At 43.3% G+C, this 24,245-nt stretch overlaps 1 protein-coding gene across 1 annotated transcript in view; it reads right to left on the bottom strand.

The window, feature by feature from the left end:
* The window catches only part of PXDN (peroxidasin), a 111,656-nt gene that overhangs the window by 68,850 nt on the left and 18,561 nt on the right, over positions 1 to 24,245 (bottom strand). Inside the window, exon 2 of the mRNA XM_039910146.1 lies at positions 163 to 167. Coding sequence (XP_039766080.1) covers positions 163 to 167 — 5 coding nt within the window. The remainder of the gene's footprint in view (positions 1 to 162; positions 168 to 24,245) is intronic.

The following is a 24,245-nucleotide window of genomic DNA, read 5'->3' as shown; positions in this document are numbered from 1 at the left end:
AAAAAAAGTTTATCAACAGCTAGTTTACTTAGTCATTTAAGAAAAAAAGTGCATAATCATTTAGAATTACAAAGTAAATTAAGGCTACCTAGAAAAATAAGTTCTATTTGGCATAAGCAGTTTAACATTTCCAAGTATATACGACTTCAAACATGTTTTTACCAGATCTGAGAAAGACACCCGAAGCAGTACTCAGGAACAAAAAAATAAAAGAAAAGAAGGTTTAGCTAAAAAGCATTCTTATTACTGGTAAGTTTGGAACAATGTTACTACTTGGCTCCCTGGAGTTTCTTGAGAAATCAACATGAAATGGCTCTCCAACACCAGAGTTAAGAGGCAGGGTAATATAATTATGACTGAGGAGTCACCAGAAATTTAACACATTAATTTCTTTGGGTTTAATCTTCTTTCATCCAACCAGGGGCATTTAGTAAGTGCTCATTGTGTGCTCACTGAATACCACTGTTCTAAGTGCTCGGAGGAGTCTGCTCTTATGCTGTTGAGTCAACTCCGACCCATAGCGACTACATGGACGCATCTCTCCCAGAACGCTCCATCTCCATCTCCAGTCATTCTGGTAGTGGATCCAGAGAGTTTGTTGGTAAAATCCAGAATCGGTTTACCATTGCCTCTTTCCACGCAGTAAACTTGAGTCTCGCCCTCTATGCTCTCCCAGGCCACTGTGGCCCAGCACAGGTGAGTTTTGACTTGTAGCAGATTGCCTTCCATTCGCTAGCCACTGGCCAAGCTCGGAATGGAATGGACAGGCCTCTGCTTGACTCTCCCTCCCGTAGTCGAGACTGGTAGAGAACTGGACATTTGGAGGGGGACCCTTGGGAGAGTACAATACAAGTGATGTCGACATAATCCCTGACTACAAGTAGCTTACCCACAACAGAGGTAGACAGACATCAATATTAATTAAAAATTGAGGAAATGAGGGAATATAGACATATGTAGGTAAATACTCCGGGGGAGGGGTGAATATCTAGCGCTTAAGAGATAAAAATCCAAGTGCATCGGTGACATGAAAGGGAGGACGAATGGGAAAATGTCTGGGAAGGCTTCTTGGAGATATGAATTTAGGAGGGTTTTCAAGGAGGAAGAGCAGTAGACTGCCAGATAAGAAAGGGGAGGGAGTCAGAGGCCAGCAGGAGGACCTGAGCAAAGGATCGGTAGAGACTGAGGAAGCAGCGTGGCGCAGTAGAAGCAGCGTGGCGCAGTGGAAAGAGCACGGGCTTTGGAGTCAGGGCTCATGAGTTCGAATCCCAGCTCTGCCACTTGTCAGCTGTGTGACTGTGGGCAAGTCACTTAACTTCTCTGTGCCTCAGTTCCCTCATCTGTAAAATGGGGATTAAGACTGTGAACCCCACGTGGGACAACCTGATTCCCCTGTGTCTACCCCAGCGCTTAGAACAGTGCTCGGCACATAGTAAGCGCTTAACAAATACCAACACTGAGGTACAGAGAGTAGGTTGGCGTTACAGGAGCAACTTTCTCGTTGAACTTCGATCTCGTCTATGTCGCTGCTGACCCCTCGACCACGTCCTGCCTCTGGCCTGGAATGCCCTCCCTCCTCAATCAAACAGACAATGACTTTCTCCCTCCTCTCTGCTTCAAAACCTTAATTTAGGCTCATCTCCTCCAAGAGGCCTTCCCTCCTTTCCTCTTCTCCCTTCTGCGTCACCCTGACTTGCTCCCTATATTCATCTCCCCTCCCAGCCCCAAAGCACTTAGGTACATATCTGCAAGCAATTTATTTATATTAATGCCTGTCGCCCCTCTAGACTGTAAGCTCTTTGTGGGAAGGGAATCTGTTTATTGTTATTATTCCCCGATGGGCTTAGTACAGTGCCCTGCACAGAATAAGCACTCAATAAATGTGACTGACTGAATGAATGAAAGGAGCAAAGGGTTGTAGAAAGATATCAGCAAGGTAAGATAGGAAGGGGACAGGTGATTGAAGTCCTTCAAGCTCATAAGAAGCCATGGGTAGAGTGATGAAAAAGAAGGGAGAAAGGCTGTGGTTTGCAAGCAAACTTGTCAAAGTGGAGTACCAAGAAGGTTCCCTAGTTGTCCTAAGTTGGAAAATACCATCAGGTGTGCCACAAAACATTTTCAAAACAGTTTGGATAAAACTCAACACCAAATTTAAGGAATATTCTTCCAACAGTCTGCGTGTCTAGATAAAGCAAGATGAGGTGTTGGAAGCAGAGGGAGTACACATGCAACAGAAATATAAAAATACTAATTTCTCTCTATAGAGTGGTTACATTGCAGAAAAACCGGGTGTTTACAAAGATCTCTGACCAATTCCCTTCAAAGAGCCAAACAATACCTGACTCCCAACCATAAAAACCCTCCTAGAAAGGCCACCTCCTCCAATCATTCAATCAATCAATTGCATTTATTGAGCGCTTATGGTGTGCAGAGCATTGTGATAAGTGTTTGGGGGAGTATAATGTAAAAGTTGGTAGACAATTCCCTGCCCACAAGGAGCTAACTCCAAGAAGCATTCCTACCTAATTTCCCATCTTCCTGATCATGTCATCCCTTCAACCACTTTAGCACGTATGTGCATATCTGTGTATTTGTGAGAAGGTGTATTTGCCTGTTCTATGCATCTCTTTTCTTATTCTTGCACCTAATGTGAATTTGAGAAGTCCACAACCACTTCCATAATTTTACCAAGAAAACTCTAAGGATACAATCCCAGAACGATTGCAGATGGAGGTGGGGCGTTCTGGAAGAGATGCATCCATGGCGTTGCTTTGGTTTAGAGATTATTTGTTTATGGTATCTAAGCGCTACTACTTTTCAGGCACAGTTCTAAGCACTGGGGTAGATACAAAGTAATTAGGTTGGACAAGGTCCTTGTCCCACATGGGGCTCACAGTCTTAATCCCCATTTCACAGATGAGGTAACTCAGGCCCAGAGAAGTGAAGGGACTTGCCCAAAGTCACACAGCAGATAAGTTGTAGAGCCAGAATTTAACCCGAGGTACTTCTGACTCCCTGCCTTGTACTCTATCCACTGGGCCTTACTTCTCTCTCCCAAAAGAAACATAAGATCCTAAAGAATAGCAAATAAGGACAGAAGTATTAATTGTATTTACTGAGCACTCACTTGGTGTAGTGGACTTCACTAATAATAATAATAATAAAAAAAACAGTGTTACTTGTTAAGCACTTACTCTACGTCAGGCACTAAGCGCTAGGGTGGATACAAGTAAATTGGGTTGGACAAAGTCCCTGTCCTACATGGGACTCATTGTCTTAATCACCATTTTGCAGATAAGGTAACTGAGGCACAGAAAAGTAAAACGACTTGCCCAAAGCCACACAACAGACAAGTGGCAAAGTCTAGACACTTCAGAACTACAGAACACAGATGGAACACATTTCCTGCCCAGGAGCTTTCATGCTAAGAAAATATTTACAACTAGAATGGTCAAAATAAATGAGTTCATATACTTGTTTATATATGTATATTTACACACACATATGTAAACTCTATTTATTTATATACATATAACATACATATATAAATATGCTCCAAAGAGCTACGCCCTGAATAACTTGTATCTACCCCAGCGCTTAGAGCAGTGCTTGGCATAAAGTGTGTGCTTAGCAAGTACCCTAATTGCCATTCTCTTTTCAAATGTTTTTAAGAACTGCTTCAATCCCGGCTGGAATGAAACATGGGATCCATTTAGCAACTCAGTAATGATCCAGCAATGATCAAAAGGAAAGAGCATTCCACTCCAATCAAACTAGCAGTGGAATCAAAGTAAGCCGAGAGAAATGACTCAATACATCCTGAAGTAAGCATAATTCCTTAGGCAGAAAGTTTGGAAAGAGAACATTATGCGGGTAACGGTCATTTTCAATTTCTCCTGGCTATAAGGCTCACCAAACAAAACGGCATGGTCATTGCCACCCGACTTTAAACATTGACAAAGCCTTAAATGTTGCTGGCAAAAAGGTGACACCCCTGTGCCATTAAAACTGGACGTACTGCCATTAATGATGATTATGGTATTAGTTAAGCACTTCTTTATATGCCGGGGACTGTACTACTACTACTAATAATAAAATGTTGGTACTTGTTAAGCGCTTACTATGTGCAGAGCACTGTTCTAAGTGCTGGGGCAGATACAGGGTAATCAGGTTGTCCCACGTGGGGCTCACAGTCTTAATCCCCATTTTACAGATGAGGGAGCTGAGGCACAGAGAAGTTAAGTGACTTGCCCAGTCACACAGCTGACAAGTGGCAGAGCCAGGATTCGAATCTCTGACTCCCAAGCCCGGGCTCTTTCCACTGAGCCACACTGCTTCTCAGTACTAAGCATTGGCGACACTGTACTAAATCCAATATAAATATAAAAATATTTGAAGCCTTTGAAAATATATTATCTCCATCAGGTGAGCCCACAGCCATTACAGCAACTGCAGATAGTCATGAGGCTTGTAATCTCTTCCTAGTGTGCCTTTCCCATAGATCTTATTATGAAGTTATTAATGAAGTTAATAGTGTTATTAAGTTAATAGAGTTATTAACTCCCCGTCTAGACTGTAAGCTCATCGTGGGCAGGGAACGTCTCTATCGTAATAATGTACTCTCCCAAACGCATAGTGTGCACACGGTAAGCACTCCATAAATACTATTATTAAAGGAATGAATAAAAAAAGAAGTGAAACATTACTTGTAAATCTGGAATAATGAGATGAACCCATGGCTATGTACACATGGAGAAAGACACAATTCTACAGGTCCAACGTGTTTGAAAGCACTGTTATTGATGCTGAGATTTTTTCGGCGTGTGAGGACATGAGTGATAATATCAGAGCTGGACTGATCATCTCTTCTCTCCCTTCGAAAGAAATCATTATCTATGCTAGCATTGTTGTAGTCATCCTCCCTTTTTCATCACCTATAGAGATAATAGTAGTTGGGGTATTTGCTAAGCGCTTACTTTGTGCTTGGCACCATACTAAGCGCAGATACAAGCAAATCAAGTTGGACACAGTCCTTGTCCCACACATGGGGCTCAGAGTCTCAATCCCCATTTTCCAGATGAGGTCACGGAGGAACAGAGAAGTGAAGCCACTTGCCCAATGTCACCCAGCAGACAAGTGGTGGAGCCAGGATTAGAACTCATGACCTTCTGACTCCCAGGCCTGTGGTCTATCTACTACATCATGTGACTTCTCTACTATGCAACTATATAGAGGTTTTTACCCCTTAAGGCAAGAAAAGTGTTCACCAATTCTGTCATACTGTACTCTCATTCATTCTTTCAACCTTATTTATTGAGCGCTTACTGTGGGCACAGCACTTACTAAGCACTTGGGAAATAATAAATAATAATAATGCTGGAATTTGTTAAGCGCTTATATGTGCAGAGCACTGTTCTAAGCGCTGGGGGAGATACAGGGTAATCTGGTTGTCCCACATGAGGCTCACAGTCTTAATCCCCATTTTACAGATGAGGAAACTGAGGCACAGAGAAGTGAAGTGACTTGCCCACAGTCACACAGCTGACAAGTGGCAGAGCCAGGATTCGAACCTATGACCTCTGACTCCCAAGCCCGGGCTCTTTCCACTGAGCTATGCTGCTTCTCGACATCTGCTTCTCGGGAAAGTACAATACAGCAGTGAAGAGAGACGATCCCTGCCCATAACAAGATCACAGTCTAGAAGAGGGTGGGGGAGGCATGTACTAAGCACTCTCCCAAGGGCTTAGTACAGTGTTCTGCATAAAGTAAACACTCAATAAATATGATCGATCCATATCCACCTCAGCCACAAAATATCTACCTTTATACTCTGCTACTATCTGTAATTTATTTTAATGCCTGAATCTCTCACTATACTGTGAGCTTCTTGAGCCATCATGCCTGCTAACTCCCACATACAGTCCTCTTCCAAGTGCTTAGTACAGTGTTCTGCACGCAGTTCGTGTTCAGTATGTTCCACTGATCAATTGCATCTGCTACACAACAGACCTGGCACTATTTTCACTTGTCCTCTCCAGAATCGGAGCTTCTTAAAGCCCCTGCCTCCCACTAGTCAGATCATTTCCGATTGTTTCATGCCAGGCTGACTTCTAAGCGGCCACCGGTACGCTACTTCTTTGGAGGTTTTGTTTAAAGCCTTTTTTTCTGCCCATCTTGCTAACGTGGTGCTCCACTTGGGCTCACCCCAAAACAGTTTGGATGACCTGCGTTTTGCCTGTCTCTTTTGCTCACACTTTCCCTCCTGCATGGAACTCTCCATCTCTTCATATCTGAAAGACCTTTACTCTCCCATCTTCAAAGCACCTGGGAAATCACACTTCTTCCAGGAAGCCTTCTCAACTAATCTATCTCCCCACCCAACTGCCCTATAACTGCATCAACTACATTGAGTCTATACTCCCTAATCAATGGGGTTTACCTAATCAGTGACATTTATTGAGCACTTACTGTGTGCAGAGCACTCTGTTAAGAGCCTGAGAATAGAACTGTCTCATACACTAAAGTACCTAAACACTCAGGTCCCCCATGCAGACCCTCCCGCAAAACACTTACCTGAATATTTTGAAACTCAAAAGTTTAACCTTAACTGTAATTTAATTGGGTGTTTATCTCCTTTTAATAATAATAATGTTGGTATTTGTTAAGCGCTTACTATGTGCAGAGCACTGTTCTAAGCGCTGGGGGAGACACAGGGGAATCAGGTCGTCCCACGTGGGCCTCACAGTCTTCATCCCCATTTTACAGATGAGGGAACTGAGGCCCAGAGAAGTGAAGTGACTTGCCCACAGTCACACAGCTGACAAGTGGCAGAGCTGGGATTTGAACTCATGACCTCTGACTCCAAAGCCCGTGCTCTTTCCACTGAGCCACGCTGAGGGCCCCCATGCAGACCCTCCCCCAAACCTACATATTTTTAAACTCAGTTGTTTAACCTTAACTGTAATTTAATTGGGTGTTTATCTCCTTTTCTCTGTAGTAAAATCTTTGATGGCAATATTATCTCTAACGTGCTCTCCCAAGTGCTGAGTTCAGTATTCTGCAAAATGTTTTCTATATATACTAAGACTGACTGATGATGTAACTAACCTTGCTTCGACACTATAGTCTTCCCAGGTCTAACAAAAATCATAGTCTTTGTTAAGTGCTAATTGTGTGCTGGGCACTGTTCTAAGTGCTGGGGCAGACACATGAAAATCAGGCAGCGTGGTTCAGTGGAAAGAGCACGGACTTTGGAGTCAGAGGTCATGGGTTCAAATCCCGGCTCGGCCATTTGTCAGCTGTGTGACTTTAGGCAAGTCACTTAACTTCTCGGTGCCTCAGTTACCTCATCTGTAAAATGGGGATTGACTGTGAGCCCCACGTGGGGACAACCTGATTCCTTTGTGTCTACCCCAGCGCTTAGAACAGTGCTCGGCACATAGTAAACGCTTAACAAATACCAAAAAAAAAAAAAAGGGTCACAATCCGTGACCCACATGAGGCTCAGAGTCTACCTCAAGGTGCTACTCTATTGCGCTTATTCCTTTTCAACTGGTTTTACTTATTTCAAGTAGTGGGTGCTGGTGAAATGGCTTCAGAAGTCAAACATGGGATTTGCTGCCCAGTCCAGCCCAGTCAGAGATGTAAAGAAATTTAGACACTACAATTGTCCAAGGTATTTTAGCTTGACCTGAGTCTTGACAGCATTTTAGTGTCACATAGCTTATTGAAATTCCTCCCAGAACACAACACAATAACTTTTTTTAAAAAATGGTAATAATAATAATAATAATGTTGGTATTTGTTAAGTGCTTACTATGTGCCGAGCACTGTTCTAAGCGCTGGGGTAGACTCAGGGGAATCAAGTTGTCCCACGTGGGGCTCACAGTCTTAATCCCCATTTTACCGATGAGGTAACTGAGGCACTGAGAAGTTAAGTGACTTGCCCAAAGTCACACAGCTGACAAGTGGCCGAGCCAGGATTCGAACCCATGATCTCTGACTCCAAAGCCCGTGCTCTTTCCACTGAGCCACGCTGCTTCTCGTGGTACTTGTCAGGGGTACTATGTGCTAAGCACTGTAAGCAATGGGGTACACAGACCCTGTCCCGCATGGGACTCACAGTCTAAACAACAGGTAGTAGGACTTAACCCTTATTTTACAGATAACTGAGGCACAGAAAAGTTAAGTGACTTGTCCAAGGTCACACAGCAATTAGGAGAGTCAGAATTAGAACTCGGGTCCTCCAACTCTCAGGGCCGTGCTCCTTCTCCTAGGCCACACTGCTTCTCAAAACCTCCTGGTTTGATTTTCTACCATCTATCCTTGATTCTTTGGACTATAGGCTACCATGTTAAATTCCATGACATCATTCAACTCTACATTAATGATGATAATTTTCGTTTGGTGTTTTCGTTTGATGATTTTCATTTGGGTGTTGACTTTGCCAGGTGTAAGCTTGTAGGTGAATTTGATTTTCTTTGGGTTAGCTGTCAATCCCTAGTTCTTCACTGATTTTTAAAAGAGGTTGGTATTCAACTGCGTTTCAACCCGAAGCCTGTGCTTCCAAGAAACAGTCATAAGCTTAATAGATCCTCTGAGTGATTCAAGGACTCTTGATGATATGCTATCTTCTGGTCATCTAAAAGCTATTGTCATTAATATCTAAAATGAAATAAACACATTTTTTCATCTTCAAGGTCCTCATAACCTTGCAAAATGAGTACATGCATGAGTACATGAGTACTAACTCTTAAAATGTAAACACATAATTAGTGTCCACTTACAAGAAAAGTTCACCTTCTGACCAGATAGTTTTGGTTCTCTTTTAATATCCTCTACGTGTAAGGAGATAAAAATTCTATCTCCAAATAACTATATCTATAAAATATTTTTTTCTTTTTTTAAATACTGGAAAGGTTTTACTGTTGTAAACTGTGCATCCTGAAAAAAGTCTTCAATGTCAAAAATCCCACTCAGAGCTTTCAAGGTAATGTGGCTAAGGGGGTATCTCGATTCAAATTTTGGGATATTTATTATTCCTTTAATAATGAATGCTTTAGACACTAAAAAAATAAACAAACATTGGAATAACATGCCAAGCTGCTTTTCAAGAATTGACATTGCTATTTTTAGCCTACAAAGGAATTAGGTTATTCCCTCTAGAATGAATCTAAGTTTGTTCTCTGGTATATTTATTTATAAATAGCATATTGTTGCAAATTTAACCCTGAATGTACAGGCATTTTAGTCGGCAGATCTGTGCAGCACAAACTGATAAGTGAAGAGTAATTTAAGGACAACATATACTGTTTTCCAATATAGGATGCTGTTGACTATAGAAAAGAAAGGGTGAGCATATCTGGGAGTATATATATATATATACACACACACATATATACATATATATAATATATGAAGTGTATATAGTATATTAAGCATAATATAATATAAAATGCAAAGTATATATCATGTGCTGATGCCAAGGCTTTAGGGTGGGGTGTTCATGCCTCCAACATGAGAAGTTGTTAGTAGGGGAGTGTGTTATTTCACTGTTGACTCTGACCAGACAGAAATGCCGTAAATCACTATACGAAAAAGACAGTAAGGGGAAGGTGGGAGAGGGACAGAGAGAGAGAAAGAGAAGAGAGATGGAGAGAGGAGGAGGGGTCTCTGTGTTTACATCCCATCTGGAATTGGCTGCGTCCAACCTGATTACCTAGTAACAATAATGATGGTATTTGTTAAGTGCTTACTATGTGCCAAGCACTGTTCTAAGCGCTGGGGTAAATACAAGGTAATCAGGTTGTCCTAAGTGGGGCTCAGTCTTAACTCCTATTTTGCAGATGAAGTAACTGAGGCAGAGAGAATTGAAGTGGCTTCCCCAAGGTCACACAGCTCACAAGTGGCAGAGCCTGGATTAGAACCCATGTCCTCTGACTCCCAAGTATGCTTGATACACAGTAAGCACTTAGCAAATACCATAATAGTAACAGAGAGACAGAGAGATAGAACGAGAGAGGGGTTTCAGGGAAACCAAATCACCTTTAGTAACAGAGTTCCTCTGAGAAAAAGTAGCTCTGACATACAAGATACTGATTTAAAATACAGTTTCCAGGAGGCATTTGTGTTTTTTACATCCTAATGCTAACTATGGCACTTCTTTAGTTCTTACTTTGTACCAAGCCCTGCATTACCCACCATATCACCTTCAGTAACAGGTTTCCAGGAGCCACTTATGTTCTACCTCCTAACACTGTGGTATTTCTTAAGCTCTTACTAATGATGCCATTTGTTAAGAGCTTACTATGCGCCCAACACTGTTCTAAGCGCTGAGGAGGATACAAGGTGATCAGGTTGTCCCACGTGGGGCTTACAGTCTTCATCCCCATTTTACAGATGAGGTAACTGAGGCCCAGAGAAGTCAAGTGACTTGCCCAAAGTCACATGGCTGACAAGCGGCGGCTGAGGGGGGATTTGAACCCATGACCTCTGACCCCCAAGCCCGGGCTCTTTCCACTGTGCCACGCTGCTTACTACATGCCAAGCCCTATATTAACCACTGGGGTAGATATGGGATAATCCGGTCAAACCCAATCCCTGTCCCACTTGGGGCTCACAGTCTAAGTAGGAGGGAGAACCGGGATTTAGTCCCCGTTTTACAGATGAGGAACTGAGGCACGGTCACACGGCAGACAAGTGGCAGAGCCGGGATTAGAACCCAAGTCCTCTGACTCCCAGACCTGTGCCCTTCCTCCAATGCCAGGCTGGGTTGAGCAGTCCTGCTGATCCAGGTCAGAGAGCATTCACTTAGACAATCCCTGTCACTCAATAGTACTTATTGAGCACTTACTATGTGCAGAGCACTGTACTAAGCGCTTGGAATGTACAATTCGGCAACAGCTAGAGACAATCCCTGCCCAATGACGGGCTCACAGTCTAAACTGCGGCTCACCGTCGGAAAAGGGAGGAAAAGCCCAAAGAAAGACTGCTACAAACGGCAGCGTGGCCTAGTGGAAAGAGTCCAGGCCTGGGAGTCAGAAGGACCTGGGTTCTAATCCCGGCTCTGCCACTTGTCTGCTATGCATCTTTGGTAAATCACTTCATTTCTACGCGCCTCAGTTACCTCATTTGGAAAATGGGGATTAAGATTGTGAGACCCACGGGTCCAACCTGATTAGTTTGTATCTATCCCAGCACTTGGCACAGTGCTTGGCAACTGCTTAAGAAATGTCACAATTATTATTACCCAATTTGGAAACAAAATCAAAACAAACAACTCATTCTTTGCCCTTGAACTCTAAATTGGGGCAGGGATTGTCTCTATCTGTTGCCGAATTATACATTCCAAGGTCTTAGTACAGTGCTCTGCACAAAGTAAGCACTCAATAAATACTATTGAATGAATGAATAAATTTTGTTCAGGGGCCGGTGCCTACAAGCCCTGAGCAATCCCTCATCAATCATAAGCACTCAGGAAGTAGTACTGGTATGATTTTGAAGTCTACATTGACTAGGATTTAAACCATCAGCCCGGCACCATCAGGAAAGGAATCCAAACAGCTAAAAAAACCCAACCATGTTGCTGTTTCCAAAGTCACCAAATGCCTAACAAAAGCTACTGATTACAATTTAGTCAGAAAGGCAACCAAAGTGTTATCGAGAATAACTTCCCTAACGGATTAGCAGCCTGGCCTCGCAGAGAAGCAGTGCGGTCCAGGGGATAGGGCACAGGCTTGGGAGTCGGAAGGACCTGAGTTCTGATCCTTGACTCCACCACATGTCAGCTGTGTGACCCTGGGCAAATCACTTCACTTTTCTGAGTCTCAGTTACCTCATCCATAAAATGGGGATTAAGACAGTGAGCCCTGCACAGGACAGGGACTGTGCCCAACCTGATTAGCTTGTATCCACTCCACTTAATACAGTGCGTAACAAATAATCATAAAAAAAGACTAGATTGAAGCCATATTAGCCCTGTTGTCTAGCAACCTAAAAGATGAGACAGGATGTCATTAAAACCTACAAATCAATGAAACGGGTGTCCAGGATAATCACAGATTATTTGTTCATCAAATCCAGGTCTCAGGACCAGGGGGTTCCCACAGAAACGAGGAAAAGGAAACACTTTCCAAGGTGGACAACATACGGAAATTAATATCTACAGAAAAAAGTTGTCCAAGTTGAAAATATTATTAGGATTAGAAATGACTAAATAGATCCATGGATAAAGCCACTAAAGAGAACATTAGAGGCATCGGAACATCCATCACTAAGACTTTTATTATTAAGTTCTGTCAACTTGTTTCCGATTCATAGCGACTCTATGGATCTACTTTCTCCAGAACATCCCATCCTCTGCCATAATCTGCAAACAATCTAACAGTTCTTCCGTTATCGTTATGATCTCCATCCATCTAGCTGCCGGTCTGCCTCTTACTTGTTTTCCCTGGACTTTTTCTAGCATTAGTGCCTTCTCCAGAGAATCAGTCCTCCTGGATTACAAGTCCAAAATATGCTAATCTAAGTCGAGCTATTTGGCTTTCCAAAGACCACTTTGGCATAATTTGCTGTAAAATCCATTTGTTGGTTTTTCGGGCAGCCCACGGTATTCACAAAAGCCTTCTCCAAAACTACATTTCCAAAGAATCGATGTTCTTTCTATCCTGCTTTGTCACTGTCGGACTAAAAGTACAGATCTCTTATAAGGAAAGCAACTAATCAGTGGTATTACTGAATACTACCCTAGGCACTAAGGAGAGAACAACACAATAGAGTTTGTAGACACATTCTACCCATGGCCGCTATGGCCTGCAAAGAGAAGTTTTAAGGAGTGAAAAGAGACAGGGCCCACCTGCAAATTTCCTCTCTCTTTACTTTTTTAACCTCATCCTTCAAGTCCTTGTGTTCTCTGACAGAGAAAGCATGATCTACTCAATGTGAAAAGGAGGAATTTTCTTGCTGCAAAATTTTCCCCTTTGTTTTGCCAACAAAAGGCTTTGCCTTCCAAAGCCTTTTCATTAGGAGAGAAAAGACAAGATTTGGGACAAAAGGAAGCAGTGTGGCTCACTGGAAAGAGCCCGGGTTTAGGAGTCAGAGGTCATGGGTTCGAAACCCACCTCTGCCACTTGTCAGCTATGTGACTGTGGGCAAGTCACTTCACTTCTCTGGGGCTCAGTTCCCTCATCTGTATAATGGGGATTAACTGTGAGCCTCCCGTGGGACAACCTGATTACCCTGTATCTACCCCAGCGCTTAGAACAGTGCTCTGCACATAGTAAGCGCTTAACAAATACCAACATTTATTTATTCCCTACCCTCAAGGAATGCAAGGTCTAGAGGTGGAAAAGTCACAATGCACACAGGAAACACTCCATAAATACCACTGAGTGACTGATTGCTTTACAACTTATTTGATGGGAAGAGAATGCTGGCTGTGGGGAAAACTAGTCTGACCCAAAATAACATTTCTCCGGCTCAAATGATTTCTACAACATTAAGAATCAAATAGGAAAGGATATTGATTTTGGATACAATGAAATTATTCAGAAGGAAAAACATGCCATTTATCATTTGATGCCCAGTACATAAAATTATGATTGCTCTGGAAACTCCATCTCCTCTGACTAAACCTGTCAGTGATATCTGTTGAACTGTACTCTCCCAAGCACTTAGTAGAGTGGTCAGCATGTAGTAAGTACTCAAGAGATGCTAGTGATTGATACTTACTGAACACCTACTGTGTTTAGTCAGAATATTAAGTGTTCAGGTGTGCAGTAACCATAAAAGACATAAGAATACAGTTCATTCAATCATTTATTGAGCACTTACTGCATGCAGAGCACTGTACTAAACACTTGGGAGAGTACACTATAACATAAGCAGACACATTCCCTGCCCACAACAAGTGTACAGTCTACTTAAAGTCACCTCCTCCAAGAGGCCTTCCCAGATTGAACTCCCCTTTTCCCTCTGCTCCCCCTTTACCCCCCACCTTCACCTCTCCTCAGCTAAGCCCTCTTCCCCCCCTCTTTCCCTCTGCTCCTCTCCCTCTCCCTTCCCATCCCCTCAGCACTGTACTCGTCTGCTCAATATATTTTCATTACCCTATTTATTTTGTTAATGAAATGTACATCACCTTGATTCTATTTATTTGCTATTGTTTTAATGAGATGTTCATCCCCTCGATTCTATTCATTGCTATTGTTCTTGTCTGTCCGTCTCCCCCAATTAGACTGTAAGCCCGTCAGTGGGCAGGGACTGTATCTGTTACCGATTTGTACATTCCAAGCGCTTAGTACGGTGTTGTGCACATAGTAAGCGCTCAATAAATACTATTGAATGAATACAGTTCTATGTATCTTATTAGCCCTTAGAGTCTGATTCTCTGGCAGCCTCTTTTTTCCTGGTTAAGCAGCATGGCTTAGTGGAAATAGCCCATGCTCGACGACTGGATGAACTTGTTTCTAATCTGCCCCTTGCCTGCTGTGTGAATTTGGGAAATTCTCTTCACTTCTTGGCCTCAGTTTCCTCATCTGTAAAATGGGGATGAAACATCTGTTCTCCCTGCTACTTAGGCTGGGCATCATACTTGGGTCAGGGGCCTTGTCTAACCTGATTATCACCCCAGTGCTTAGTATGGTACTTGGCACATAGTAAGCATTTAAATACTATTATTATTGCTACTCCTGGTCATGAGGCAGTATGGAAGACTCTTCAGGAGGGAACCTGGGCTTCCAGATCACTTGTGTCCACTGGTGCTATCTTGAAAACTACTCTCACTCCAAAAGCCATCAGGGGAGCTCAGCAGCAAACAACGGACTCCAAGAAGTGTCTTTCCTCTGCCACTGCTTCCAAATAGGCCCGTTTCTCAGCCTCATGGGAGTATGCTGGCATTTATCCAGAGAGTTATAGGCTGGCCCATGAGACCTGAGGATTCTTTACCAGGAGAGCAGATTTTTATTTTCAAAATTGTTGCTTCAGATTAAAATAAAATGCTAAGTATCTCAGGGCAAAACATCTTCCGACTTCTGTTTCCCAATAAATAACTGAGCTTCCTGTCAGAGTCCTGCATACCTCTTTCTTATGGTTGTTTAAGCTAGTCTAAACCCAGAGAATGGAAACAAAATCCAAAAGTTTAATCGGAGTCATTTTTTAGACAAAACAATGAGCCTCTTCCCACACAAGGTGGGAAACCTGTACAGTTTCTGGAGATTGCAGTTGGAATTAATGAGTGTTTCCTTTCTCAACAGAATAGCTGCAAATCTTGGAGCTGAAAAAAAAATCAGGGAGTTTATGTTTATTTTGGACACCTTCTTTGTTCTCACATTAAAAGCTGCCTGGAGGGTGAATTTATCTTTAGGAATGTTCCAGGATTTGGAAATTGAGCACTCTCCCATCACCTGTCCTCTCCCAACAGGTCAGTAAAAATGCTTCCATAATCATTCCAATCTACCTTCAGCTGACAAAGCACATGAATTTTAAACGGCTCTGGGTTGGAGGGAAGAAGAAACATATTTCAAGTTCTCTGATGACTATCACCAGAAAGCTCAATAGAGATCAGATGTTGGCTGACAAGAGGCTCTTGTTTCTACACGCTTGAAGGAAGATCTGTTCTTTATGAAAAGTCTCCTAAACCAGATAAGCTTCCTTCAGCTCCCCGAGGTCAGGGATCGTGTCTGCAAAGTCAACCGTACATTTCCTAGAGCACTTTTCATGCAATAGGTGATCACTAAATACTATTTTCTAATGGACTATGTTAAGTGCTTGCTGTGTGACAGGGATGGTACAAAGTGTCGAGGGAGATACGAGATAATCAAGTTGGACACAGTTCATCTCCCCGTGGGGCTCGCAGTAATAATCTCCATTTTACAGATGATGTATCTGAGGCAAGGAAAAGTTAAGTGACTTGCCCAAGGTCATACAGCAGACAAGTGGCGAAGCCAGGATTAAGACCTACGTCCCCTGGCTAGGCCCGTGCTCTTTCCACAAGGCCGTTTTGCTTTGCTGTTGTTTCATTGATTCCTACACTCGACTTGTAACACGCTTCACTGCAGCATCTATTTCAGCCTGCTTCCCTGGTCATGAAGTCAGTATTTCACTGAGCGATGAAAAAAAAAACCAAACCCTAAGACAGTTACAGGCTTCCCATGCACTCATGAAAACACCTCTAAGGCAGTTCTGTTTAACTACAAAAGGGCAGAGGTCAAGCTGAAACACAAAAACGACAATGTCAGAAACATGTGGCTTTTGTAAAAGATTGGGATCTGTGTAAGGCTTGTTAATTCACTCCCCCATCTGACGCTCCAGAGAGCCGGCACAGTCCCTCAGACCTCAACGTTGCCAAAGTTCCTTAACGTCATTCCCAAAGCTCCTCAACACTTTGAGAGAGGAAAAGCAACTGGCTTATTTGGGAAGGAAAGACTCAGCCTTAAGTCTTTGAACCATTTCACCCTTTGCCATCTTCCCTGGAGGATGGGGAAGAGAAGAAAGAGAAGATAGTTGCAGTAGTCTAGTTTACCACTTATTTTTAAGTCCAGTAGAAACAACTGGAGAACGAAGAGCTTTCAGATCATTCGACTGATTTTTTTTATTATTCTTTGTGCATTGAAAAACATATTACCACACTCTATTAGTCGATATTTAATATTGTGCGCAGAGAACAATAATACTAATAAAAGTAACAGCCATGGTATTTGTTGAGTGTTTACTGTGCAGTGTACTAGGCGATGAAATAGATACATTTTAGTCAGATTAAACAGTCTCACATGGGGCCCCTCATCTGCCCGTTATGGGCAGGGATTGTCTCTCTTGGTTGCTGAACTGTACTTTCCAAATGATAAGTACAGTGCTCTGCACACAATAAGTGCTCAATAAATGCGATTGAATGTACCGAATCCCCATTTTACAGATGAGGAAAGAGGCACCAAGAAGTGAAGTGACTCTTCCCAGATCACACAGCAGGGTAGTGTGATGTCAAGTTTAGAACTCAGATCGTTTAACTGCCAGGCCCGTGCTCTTTCCACTAGGCCATGCTACACAGAATTAAGTGATCTCCCATCTACCTCCACCCAGTGCTTAGAACAGTACTTAGCACATAGTAACCGCTTAACAAATACCACCGTTGTTATTATCAAACAGAAACTCCTTAACTTCGGCTATAAATCGCTCAATCGGTTTGCCCCCTCCTACCTTAATGATTCCCTAGCACAGTTCAACCCACTCTCTACATACCTCTAGCAGCAGCTGTCTCGTTGTACCCAGATAACAATAGTAATAATGATAATGTTGGTATTTGTTAAGCGCTTACTATGTGCAGAGCACTGTTCTAAGCGCTGGGGTAGATGCACGGTAATCAGGTCGTCCCATATGAGGCTCACAGTTAATCCCCATTTTACAGATGAGGTAACTAAGGCACCGAGAAGTTAAGTGACTCGCCCACAGTCACACAGCTGCCAAGTGGCAGAGCCAGGATTCGATCCCATGACCTCTGACTCCAAAGCCTGGGCTCTTTCCACTAAGCCACGCTGCTTCTCCATCTCATCTGTCTACCTGGGAAGCAGCATGTTATAGTGGATAGAGCACAGGCCTGGGAGTCAGAAGGTCATGGGTTCTCATCCCAGCTCTGCCACTCATCTGCTGTGTGACCTGGGGCAAGTCGCTTCGCTTCTCTGGGCCTCGGTTACCTCTTCTGTAAAATTTGGATTGAGACCGTGAGCCCCACATGGGACACGGACTGTGTCCAATCTGATTTGCTGTACCTTCCCCAGCGCTTAGTAGAGTGCCTGGCACATAGGAAGCGCTTAACAAACACTACAGTTATTATGGCTAAGATCACTATCTTGCTGCCAACATCCTCCCTCTGGCCTGGAAGTCCTTCCCCCTCTATACTACCCCTCTAGATGGCAAACTTGTTGTGCCCAGGGAACACGCCTACTAACTGTTATACTGTCCTCTCCCATGAGGCGGGTATAGTGCTCTGCACACAAGAAGTGCTCAATAAATGATTATATATGTCAGATCACTAAGCCCCACACCTTCAAAACCTAATTAAAGTCAACTCCTCTGAAAGCCCTTCCCCACTTAAGCCCTCTTTTCCCCAAATCCATGTCCCTTCTACAACCTTCATGCACTTGGATCCATAACCTCTATAATAATTACTCTATAATAATAATTATATTTGTACTTACTATGTGCCAAGCACTGTTCTAAGTGCTGGGGGAGATACAAGGTAATCAGGTTGTCCCATGTGGGACTCACAGTCTTAATCCCCATTTTACAGACTAGGTAACTGAGGCACAGAGAAGTTAAGTGACTTTCCCAGGGTTCACACAGCTGACAAGTGGCAGAGGAGGGATTAGAACCCATGACCTTTGACTCCTAAGCCCATGCTCTTTCCACAGAGCCATGCTGCTTCTCTATGCATTTGGTATTCAACTCAGCCTCACAATATGTATATACATATCTGTAAATTATTCATTTAAAGCAATGTCTGTCTGCCCCTCTAGACTGTAAGTTGGTTGTGGGCAGGGAATGTTTTTAACAACTCTGATGTACTGTACTCTCCCATGTGCTTAGTATATTTCTCTGCACACAGGGAGTGCTCAACAAATGCCACTGATCAAGTGGCTTAATATATGAGTTAGTCTGGTATGCAAGTCCATATGAACAAAAGTGCAATGGATGGGTGTCAGATAACCCCAGTGGGGAAGGAGGCTCATCAGGAAAGGCTTCCTGGCAGAGCAGTGATTTCTGAAGCACTTTGAAGATCAGGGAAGGAGGGAACCAGTGAATCTGTAAGAGGTAATAATAATAATAATAATATTTGTTGAGCACTTACTATGTGCAAAGCACTGTTCTAAGCACTGGGGGGATACAAGGTGATCAGGTTGTCCTACGTGGAGCTCACAGTTTTAACTACCATTTTACAGACAAGGTAACTGAGACACTGAGAAGTGAAATGACTTGGCCGAAGTCACACAGCTGGCAAGCGGCAGAGCCAGGATTAGAACCCATGACCTCTGACTCCCGAACCTGGGCTTTTTCCACTGAGCCATGCTGCTCTACGTGTAGAACCATGCTTGTAGATCACACCCACCAATCATGCTACGAAATATCTGGGAAAATGTGGCCCAAAAGAGGGTAATAATAATGATGAGGAGGATGATGAAAACGATAATAATAATAATTGGTACTGGTTAAGCGCTGTGTGTCAAGCACTGTTCTAAGCACTGAGAAAGATATAAGATAATTGGGTCAGACACAGTCCCTGTCCCACAGGGGCTCACAGGAGGAAGAACAGGTATTTTTTTTTTCAATTGTATTTATTGAGCATTTACTGTGTGCAAAGCACTGTACTAAGCACTTACTGAATCTCCATTTTACAGATGAGGGAACTGAGGCAGAGATAAGTTAACTGACGTGCCCAGGGTCATGGTTTAGGCAAGTGGGACATCTGGGATAAGAAACAGGTCCTCTGACTCCCAGGCCCGTACTCATTCCACTAGATTACAGGGATTGAGTCTTTCTCAGAAGCAAATAAGGTGATATTTCTCAACCCTACATGCTCAATTAACTATTGATCACGTTCACAGGCAGTTTCCAGCTCCACAGAGAAGCTGTGACCCATCGTCCCACTATCTTCTGCCCTCAAAATGTTCCCCAGGCAGAGATTTAAGTGGGGTGGAATGGAAAAAGTTGGGCAGAGTTGACGACTGCTTTAACCAATTTCTCTTTGAAGCAAGAATAATACTATTAATGGTGTCTGTTAAAGTGCTCGCTATAGGTCAAGCCCTGTTCTAAGTTCTGTGGTAGATAAAAGTTCACCTGGTCAGATGCAGTCCTTGTCCCACAGAGGCTGACACAGTTCTCAGTAATGTTTGTTTCCAAAGAAAAGACAAATATATCACATTATTAGACTTAAATAATAATAATAATATTGGTATTTGTTAAGCGCTTACTATGTGCCAACCACTGTTCTAAGCACTGGGGGAGATACAAGGTAATGAGGTTGTCCCACATAGGGCTCACACTCTTCATCCCCATTTTACAGATGAGGGAACTGAGGCACAGAGAAGTTAAGTGACTTGCCCAAGGTCACATAGCTGACAAGTGGCAAAGCCGGGATTAGAACTCACGACCTCTGACTCCCAAGCCCGCGCTCCTTCCACTGAGTCACGCTGCTTCTCAAGCTTCTTTAAGCTACCTGAGGAAAGGGATCACATCTTTGAATTCGATTAGACTCTCACAACTATAGTGTCGATAAGAGTACTCTGTACAGACTAAGAGCTCAATAAATATTATTGATTAATTGACTTGCCAAAAGAAGTTGGGAAAAAAAAACCCAACCCACATCTACCAACCAATCAACTGTACCTACTGAGCACGACATGAAAAAACCAAAGAACTGAAAACTCCAGTGTGGTGACATTAAATAATAAAGAAGAATTAGGCCCGGGTTCTGATCCCAGTTTAGCTACATGGCTGCTGCTCCACTTTGGACAAGTCATTTAACTTTTCTCTGTGTCTCAGGCTCCTCATCTGATAAAACGGAGATTAAATTCCTGTTTCCCCTACGTCCCTTGCATCTGACTACCTTGTATCTTACCGAGAGCTAAGAAAAATCCTTGACACATAGCAAGAGACTAACAAATACCACAATTACGACACAGAATCCACTAGACCGTAAGCTCCTTCATGATAGGGAACATGACAAACTGTACTTTACTTTTCCAAGCACTCAAAACACAGGTCTGCCCCTAAAAGACATTCGTAAAATACTACTGATTGATTTTAAGCTACTTGAGGACAGAGGTCACGTCTACTAATTCCACACTGTGTGCACATTACACAGTCGGTAAATGGCTATTGATTGACAAGTCATCAAGGTCATCAATCACTGCAAGAAAATTATGGCAGTATTCAGTGTCGAAAAACATTCAAACAGCAGAGCCTGAAAACTTCACAAAAAGAGCTTTGTAACCAAGTCATTGCAGTTACTGGACGATGTCAACTGCAATTCAGTGTTGCTTGAACAAGAAAATGCACCCAAAAATGTGCCACTTAGTTGAGGAAAAAGACAACTTCTTTACTGTTTAAAAACAATTTCCAACTTGCTTTTTTTTAAACTCATTTTTCTGATATAAAAAATTCTATTTGCAGAATCCAGAGAAGGCATTCAAAGTATTTGTGGAAGGTCTATCCTTTTAAACTTCAATTTTCAACATATTTTAAGGAAATGTTGATGAAAATTTGAAGATATCCAGAAAGTTGTACAAACCAGATATGGAATACAAAGAGAGAAGCCATTATCATTTCTTAAACCAGTATTGAAACCATTATTTTTTAATGGAATTTGTTAAGCACCTACTATGTGCCAGGCACTGGAGTAGACATAAGCTGATCAGGATGGACACCATCCATGTCCCACATGCGGTTAAATCTTAATCCCCATTTTACAGATAAGGTAAATGAGGCACAGAGAAGTTAAGTGACTCGCCCAAGTTCACACATCAGACAAGCGGTGGAGGGGGAATTAGAACCCAGGTCCTTCTTTGGAAACCTTCTTTGCAACTTGACCAGCGCAAAACTGGAAGCCATCTTTTCAGGTATTATTGTTCTGCTAATATAAACCAACGATCATGTATTGGGTCAGTTCTCAGATTCTAAACTTGCGGGGTCAAACCTCCATTTTATCTCCAAGCAAATTTTGGAACTGCCTTCTCCTTATGAAGCAGCATGGTGTAGTGGTTAGAGCAGCGTGGCTCAGTGGAAAGAGCACGGGCTTTGGAGTCAGAGGTCATGGGTTCGAATCCCCTACCGGCCACTTGTCAGCTGTGTGACTTTGGGCAAGTCACTTCACTTCTTGGTGCCTCAGTTACCTCATCTGTAAAATGGGGATTAAGACGGTGAGCCCCACGTGGGACAACCTGATTCCCCTGTGTCTACCCCAGCGCTTAGAACAGTGCTCGGCACATAGTAAGCGCTTAACAAATACTAACATTATTATTAGAGCACAGGTCCGGGAGTCAGAAGATTATGGGTTCTAAACCTGGCTCTGCCATTTGTCTGCTGTGGGAGTTTGGGGAAGTGACTTTGCTTCTCTGTGCCTCATCTATAAAATGGGGATTGAGACCGTGAGACAGGGACTGTGTCTAACCTGTTTTGCTTGTATTCACCCCAGCACTTAGTAATAATGTTGGTATTTGTTAAGCTCTTACTATGTGCTGAGCACTGTTCTAAGCGGTGGGGTAGACACAAGGGAATCAGGTTGTCCCACGTGGGGCTCACAGTCTTAATCCCCATTTTACAGATGAGGCAACTGAGGCACCGAGAAGTTAAGTGACTTGTGCGAAGTCACATGGCTGACAAGTGGCAGAGTCGGGATTCGAAGCCATGACCTCTGACTCCAAAGCCTGTGCTTTTTCCACTGAGCCACGCTGCTTCTCTAGTACAGTGCCTAGCACATAGTAAGCACTTAACAAATACCATAATTATTGTTATGATTATCATGACAAAGAGCCTCTGTCACTCTAACCTACTTATGTGCAGGTCTCAGCTTTTCCAATCCCCAGTTTTGACTACGAGGACCTTCTAAGACCCTGATGCTTTTCCTTCAAAATATCCTAGAGGAAGGGGAGAAGCAGTGTGGCCTGGTAGATAGAGCACAGGCCTGGGAGTCAGAAGGACCCAAGTTCTAATCCCAGCTCTGCCCCTTGTCTGCCATATGACCTTGGGCAAGTCACTTCACTTCTCCATGCCTCAGTTACCTCATCTGGAAAAGGGGGAATGAGACTGTGAGGCCCACGTGGGACAGGGACTGGGTCCAACTCCATTTGCCTGTATCCACCCCAGTGCTTATTAAAGTAAGCACTTAAAAAATACCATCATCATTATTATTATTCTCTGTTCCTCAATTACCACATCTATAAAATGGGGATTAATACCGTGAGCCCCATGTGGGACATGGATAGTGTCCAACCTGAATAACTCATTTCTAACCCAGGAATTCATACAGTGCCTGGAACAGTGTGCTTATACACCACTTCCTCTAGACTGTAAGCTCCTTGTGTACAGGGTACGTACCTACCAACTTTGTTATACTGTACTCTCCCAAGCGCTCAATACACCCAGTAAGCACTCGCTAAATACAATCGATTGCGTGACTAAGCATTAGATAAATACCATTGATTGGCTGATTAATGCAATAAATCTACAATAATAATAATGTTGGTATGTGTTAAGCGCTTACTATGTGCAGAGCACTTTTCTAAGCGCTGGGGTAGATACAGGGTAATCAGGTTGTCCCACGTGAGGCTCACAGTCTTCATCCCCATTTTACAGATGAGGGAACTGAGGCCCAGAGAAGTGAAGCGACTTGCCCACAGTCACACAGCTGCCAAGTGGCAGAGCCGGGATTCAAACCCGTGACCTCTGACTCCCAAGCCCAGGCTCTTTCCGCTGAGCCTCGCTGCTTCGTATACTAGAGGGGTAGATGGGGAGGATGTCAAGGCAAACAGAAGGAAGAGAGAGGTATGAGAGCAGAAAAATTCTCCTAAGAGACGGGAGACAAAAAACCAGTAGGCATTGGAGGAGACAGCAGTCAGAAAACCTAGGTAAGTGACTGAGAACAGTAGTAGAAGTCTTGTCAATTTGGTGCAGTCTACTGAGGAACAGAGAATAATAATAATGATGATGGTATTTTTTAAGTGCTCACTATGTGCCAGGCACTGTACTATTCATTCAATAGTATTTATTGAGTGCTTACTATGTGCAGAGCACTGTACTAAGCGCTTGGGATGAACAAGTCGGCAACAGATAGAGACAGTCCCTGCCGTTTGACGGGCTTACGGTCTAATCGGGGGAGACGGACAGACGAGAACAATGGCACTAAACAGCGTCAAGGGGAAGAACATCTCGTAAAAACCGATGGCGACTAAATAGAATCGAGGCGATGTACAATTCATTAACAAAATAAATAGGGTAACGAAAATATATACAGTTGAGCTTTAGCTGCGGAGAGGTAAAGGGGGGATGGCAGAGGGAGTAGGGGGGAAGAGGAGCTCAGTCTGGGAACGCCTCTAGGAGGAGGTGATTTTTAAGTAAGGTTTTGAAGAGGGAAAGAGAATCAGTTTGGCGGAGGTGAGGAGGGAGGGCGTTCCGGGACCGCGGGAGGACGCGACCCGGGGGTCGACGGCGGGATAGGTGAGACCGAGGGACGGCGAGGAGGCGGGCGGCGGAGGAGCGGA

Source organism: Ornithorhynchus anatinus, chromosome X1, assembly GCF_004115215.2.
Source record: "Ornithorhynchus anatinus isolate Pmale09 chromosome X1, mOrnAna1.pri.v4, whole genome shotgun sequence".
In the NCBI taxonomy this organism is placed as follows: domain Eukaryota; kingdom Metazoa; phylum Chordata; class Mammalia; order Monotremata; family Ornithorhynchidae; genus Ornithorhynchus; species Ornithorhynchus anatinus.
Note: the sequence above shows the minus strand (reverse complement) of the source record. Positions and strands in the feature narration are given on the sequence as shown.